At 49.7% G+C, this 5,889-nt stretch overlaps 1 protein-coding gene across 1 annotated transcript; it reads right to left on the bottom strand.

Annotated features, from left to right (window-relative positions):
• Positions 1–3,104: 3,104 nt before the first annotated feature.
• LOC119403447 (uncharacterized) lies at positions 3,105–4,022 on the bottom strand. Its single transcript, XM_037670380.1, has one exon. It carries the CDS (start codon positions 4,020–4,022, stop codon positions 3,105–3,107), a length of 918 nt encoding a protein of 305 aa, XP_037526308.1.
• Positions 4,023–5,889: the final 1,867 nt, after the last annotated feature.

Genomic DNA, 5,889 nt, shown 5'->3' with positions numbered 1-5,889 from the left:
TGCGTGAGCGCGCCGAACATCGGAGCATGGAAAAAAAACGGGAAATAAGAAAATCGCCAAAAGCCACTGCGCTGAAAAAGGAGGAAGAAGAAGAGCCAGGCTGGCTCTTCATGTAACGTGGCTAGGGTGCCGAATGCGAGCTTGTCGGGCGCTTGTACCCGGGCTCTGAAGGCATCCACCTAGCCGGCGCAGGCCTTCACGTTGACCTGGCGACCATTCTACCGGCGTGGCTTTTGCTGGGGCCCCGGCTTTTTCGAGAGGAACCTGCCAATATCCTTTGGTCAAATCAAACTTTGAGAACCATGCTTTTGTTCCCAGTTCAGCAAACAAGTGATCGGTTCTGGGTATTGTTTCTGCGTCAGAGACCAGAACATTGTTTATGCGGCGAAAGTCTATGCAGACCCTGTAGCAGTTATCCGGTTTTTTCACTAGGACCAGAGGAGAATTATATGGTGACTCAGAACGTTCTATAATGCCAAGTATCAACATGTCCTGTCGCGGACGCCAATTTGTGACAGGTTCGTTTAATAAAGCCAGTTGAATCAGCTGTGCAATACTATTTTTGAATAAGAGATGGAGGTGAGTGTTTGCTTTTCAGACAAATGAAAATATATTTGCACACAGAAAAAATAAACGAAAGAGAAACCTTAGAATCAACAAAAGGTAAACTAACAAGCGTCAGCCTGACCACAAGTTCATAGAGTTCTCCTTAAACAAAGGAAACTTATTACAACTTTAAAAGTTGGTCAAGTCCACACGATAATGTCGTCAGGAAAGTCCTGATGTGGAACCAGAGTAGTACGGCTCACCAACGGGTTGGACACACAAGCAGTCAAGTAGGAGGACGCGGTGGTGGAAGTCTCCAAGCTCGGGCCCTCAGCCTGACGACTCACTTCCGCTCCCGGTGGATGCAGTCATCGGCGGTGCTGTCTCCCGCCCGAGAACCACAACCACGCCCACAACCACAACCACGGCTGGAAGTAACGCCCCTATACTTTTTTGGCATTGCTGTCTGTTAGTTCTCATTAATATCATGTCTAACAAAGAAAAACGAGCCCTTAAATGTAATCATTCCTTCATTCCAAGTACATCATGAAAGACGTGAGAAACACTGTGTGTATATATCCAAGAACGTTTATTTATTTTCTTCGTCACAGCATATCCACGGGGTGAATGATGATGAGTGGGGACGAGGTCGGCGTCTTCTTCTGCAAGGAGTACGGCGGTGGCAGCTGCGGCGGGATCCTATGTGGCTCCCGGTGTTTGTATTCTCGATGTTGTGCTCTCGGTGTTTAGCGGCAGTGAGTTCTTTATTTTCTTCGTACGTCTGGACGTATTTGCTACCACACGCAACGCGCGCCTCCACGCCATCTACCGATCACATGGATGGATGGATGCTATGAGCGTCCCCTTTATAACGGGGCGGTGACAAGTGTGCCACCAGGCTCCACAAAAAAAAACCCTTACTTTCGTCGAGATGGTGCGCTGCCCTGCGCAGCTCTCACCTCGATGATCGGCTATGGGCCATCCAGCAAGCCTGCGAGGCGACGAAGAGGCAAGAATTTGACGTCCCCACATGGGAGGCCTAGGCCAAGAAGTTAAATTGCTGGCTCATAATAAAGTTTATTCCTCCTCCCTTACTCTTCTTTTTCTTAGCGTTGGATTAGTGTCTTTACTTCAATTAAAACTAGCTTACTCCAGAAAAAAATACTTAAGTTTTCAGCTCCGTTCTCTGCCCTCTACGGCAGAATGTCCTTATTTTTTTCCAATATTTATTTTTGTCCTTTCTCTCTAGTTTTCTGCCACCAATACTCTAACCGTCTCTTACTTATTTCAATCGCGGGTGTGTTCAGCTTTCCATTGTCTCTAAAACCCAAGGCGTCATGTAGGCTCGTGCCTAAACGTACACCTGGATTGATGTCTCCACATTCAATCAGAACATGCTCCGTCGTTTCCTTATCTTCCCCGCAGCACATGCATTGTTCTTCTTATTTACTGAATCTCGCTTTATAACTACACGTTACAAGGCAACCCGATCTGCCTTCAAACAGTAAAGCGCTTCCCATTGAATGATCGTAAAATGCCTCCCTCCTTATTTCATTTTTGCCCTTTCGGTAGTTACTCAAAGGCGGTGTTTTCTCCATAGCTGCCGTACAGTAAATCATCTCCGACTTTTCGCTTAACGCTCTTTGTTGACATACCGCTTACACTACCAGCCGTATATTCACTAGTGAGCCTCCTAGTTCTTTTTCTCCACTGTATGTCCACGCTCTTCCTGTACAAGTAACGGAACACCTTCTCTGCCCATCTACTGTCCTTCATATTTCTTAGCCTTTCTTCGAACCTTTTTTTGCTCTGAGCCTCCCTTGCCTCAAAACCTGCCCATCCCATATCGCCCTTTACATACTGCCTCCACGACATCTAGTGATCACTTCACGTGATGATGATGATGATGGATGATTTGGGGCCATTCCCTTTGTATCGGGCGGGCAAGATTAGTTTGCCCTAGCCAGCGAACAAAAAAAAAAGAAAACAAACCAACAAAAAAAACACACACAGCACCGTAAATAAGTCTGTACGGCTAATTCACTGCCGCTGCGTCACTCGCCACCACCGCACCAGCCTTGCTTTGGTGGTGCGAACTGCTGCATAGTTCACTGCACCAGCCGCTTCATCGCCTGCGTGCAGCACCGTGTCAGTCGTGCACGCGAACCCCAGTGCCTCGGGCAGAGTAGTGCCCTCTCGCTGGCGGGGCCACAAAAACGTACAGCGTAGCACAAGGTGGGGGTGGTTTCCTCTTCCTGCTCGCACACCCGGCATAATGCCCTCGTGTCGTCGGTAGCTTCCTCGAATCGGCGGCGGTACACAAGTGTTCGCAGTGCCCCAGCCCGCGCTTCAAACAATAGGCCACTACCCCCATTTGTGTCGTAGATGTGTTCCTTTTCTATAACACTTTTGCGCTTGCGGTACTCCGTCAATGTTGTCTTGGAACACATCGCCTTCCGCCACTTTTCGTTTTCTTATTCCCGTAGTTGTTCTTGAATGGCCCGGGCGCATTGACACACCCTGGTTGCTGTCACGGGCTTCGCGAAGAACCCGAACTTTCAGCGGAGGGTGTGCAACAGCGCAGCCCATTCAGTCCTCGTTCCGGTCAAGTGTGTGTAGCGGAACAAGCGCCGTGCCCACCTGCGGTCGTTCATGAGACGCAGGCGGCCCTCGTAGGCGATCATGCTCCTGGCTTCTCTAGCCTCATACGACGACCACCCCACGTCTCCTTGAATGGCCTCTATGGCAACTCGTCCGTGGCAGCCCAACGCCAGTCGACCAACCTCTCGCTGCCCTCGCTCCAGCCACTGTCTGGTTCCTGACTGGAAGGTGAGCACAGCATTGGCAAACGAGATGCATGGGACGTGCACACACTTCCACATTTCTCGGACCAGCAGGAAGCGGTTGCAGCCCGAGAGACTTCGCTTGCGCAACACGTTCGCCGCTTTCCGTGATGTCTGACGGATGTTTTCCTCGTGGATGTCTAGGACATGGCTCGATGTGCTCAGTTGTACACCGAGGTACCTGTACTCATCTTTCCACGGAACCTGCCCACCCTCCGGCAGCGACACCACCGCAGATGTTTCCGTGCCTGCGAACACCAGCACCGCTGATTTCATGGCGTTGAAGCACAATCCGAGTTTACTCAGGTGATTTGCCGATATTGAGACGAGATGCTGCAGGTCTCCCACATTGTCAGCCATTAGAACAATATCATCGGCATATACCAAGCCCGGCAGTCTCGAGGCCACGGGTGTTCCGCCATAGGAGTGAGCTAGCGAGAATCCACCTCCATCTTCCAGCAGCATCCTCTCCAGGCTGGCTGTATACAGCATATGCAGCAGCGGCGACAACGGGCATCCCTGTTGGAGACCTCGCATCACCTTCACTGGTTCAGCTTGAGCTTCGGCAAAGCACGCAACCACTGTATTGTCCGTGTATAGTCGGCGCAGTAGACTGACCCATGTCTTCGGCATGCCAATTTGTGTCATACAGTGAAACAACGGGTCATGCGGTACGCTATCATAGGCCTTGGCGACGTCGAGAAAGCAAGTGTATAGCCCTCTAATCTCCTTGCGTGCTATCTCGATAGCCTGTGTGAGCACAATACATTGTCCTCGAGGCGCCGTCTGCTTCGGAAACCATTCTGTAGCTCAGTCAACTTGTCGTCGTGTTCTGCCCAGCCGCTCATCCATGTCTTTAAGATTTGTGCGAAAGTTCGGTATAGCGCATTCGTAACTGTGTGTGGTCTGTACTCACGCAGCAGCCCTGCATCCCATCCTCTCTTCGGCACCAGGATTACTCGGCCACATTGCCAATCCTCTGGTATCGGTTCTCTTGTCATAATGCACGAGATGTCCGCCAATTTCTGCCTTGCCTCGTCTCCTAAGCATTTTATGAGCCCCGCAGGTATGCCATCAAGCCCTCGGGCGGTGTGTGCTCCTATACGTGCAATCGCTATTCGTGCAATCGCGCAGCGCCATCTAGTGAACATTGTGACAAGTAAGGGGTGGCTACGACAACGAAGGAGGGACTGAGCGACAGCAAAAGGAGCTTCGCCCCTAAAAAGAAGTAGCAAGCTCCGCCCTGTCGTTGCAAACCACTTTGTAAATATATAAGCCCGTGAAAAGTCAACGAAGCATGCGGTGGCTCTGTGGCGTAGTGGTTGGAGTGTCTGCTTTCGATGCTTGTGGTCATGAGTTCGATTCCTGTGTCGTGTGCGATTCGTATGTGTTGTCATATGTGCGTGTTTACATTGATGTACATTTTCTAATTATCTCTAGAGATAAATATTACAGAAACTGTTCCGTGAAACGCTGTTCGAGTACCAAATTTTCTCATTTTTTCGCTGCCGCATTAGGGCCGTCTATTGACATGACGCTAGACGTAAGCGCTGCAGGCCGTACCTAGCCAGAAAAAAAATATATACTAAAATTCTGCAAAAGCCACGTCAAGGCTATTGTGTTCCTTTCTCTGGGAGCCGCCTACGGAGTCGCATAATGAATTGACTAGCAGCGGCCGTGATTTGAACGGATTTCCTGCCTGCAGGCGTGGATTCCAGTGAATATTTGACTAACAGTGTCGCGAAACATCTCTCCCTAAGAGAGCAGGAAGGTCTGTTTTAATGCATGCGTTTTGGTTCCGAGCGCTTTACGTGTTTTTGTTGCGTGGATGTGTGCGCGTATGAGTGTGCCATTTTCTGCGCTCGATTAATTTTATTTCAAAGCTGTTTCAGCGTGATAGCTTTACTCCCTCGAAGGAATGTTTTTACTGTATCGCAGACGGAGTACTGTACTCCATGAGGAGGCGTTGAATCACTCCCTGTCTAGAGGCTTGTTGTTTCACCCCGGAAAAGGGAGTGCCCAGCGGTACAAGCCATAACTCTTGCAAAGGACGTCGGGGCACTCCCTTTGTTCTAAGAGTATAGAGCTGAGACAGGGAGCGCCTTCGGAGGGGTCCTAATGAAGTCTTTTCCATCCATCCATCGTAGATCATTACTCATTATTCATCGTAAACAGCACACTATCAGGCATGGCGCTCTTGTAAGGAACAAAAACAAAATCAGAAGGACTTGTGGGCACGTGTGCATATTGGTTTGCAGATCATGTAAAGAGGATTTAGGTAACATGTTTGTGGCGAAATGACATCTGAAGATTTGTTATCGCCGTCGGGTCATTGTCAGCGTTTTTTAAGAAAGTCTGTTTCTTTCCTTTCCTTGTTAGGCGTGCTAACACACGCGTCCCCCGACCTCGCAATCTCCGATGATTCGATGATCTCCCGTGTGGTTTCGCCGGGCTTCTTCCTATTGCACTGCATTTTGTGTAGGGACAGGCTACGAGAGCA

The sequence above is a fragment of the Rhipicephalus sanguineus genome, chromosome 8 (genome assembly GCF_013339695.2).
Source record: "Rhipicephalus sanguineus isolate Rsan-2018 chromosome 8, BIME_Rsan_1.4, whole genome shotgun sequence".
Classification (NCBI taxonomy): Eukaryota; Metazoa; Arthropoda; class Arachnida; order Ixodida; family Ixodidae; genus Rhipicephalus; species Rhipicephalus sanguineus.
The sequence above is the reverse complement of the archived record's forward strand: the minus strand, read 5'-3'. Positions and strand labels throughout refer to the sequence as shown.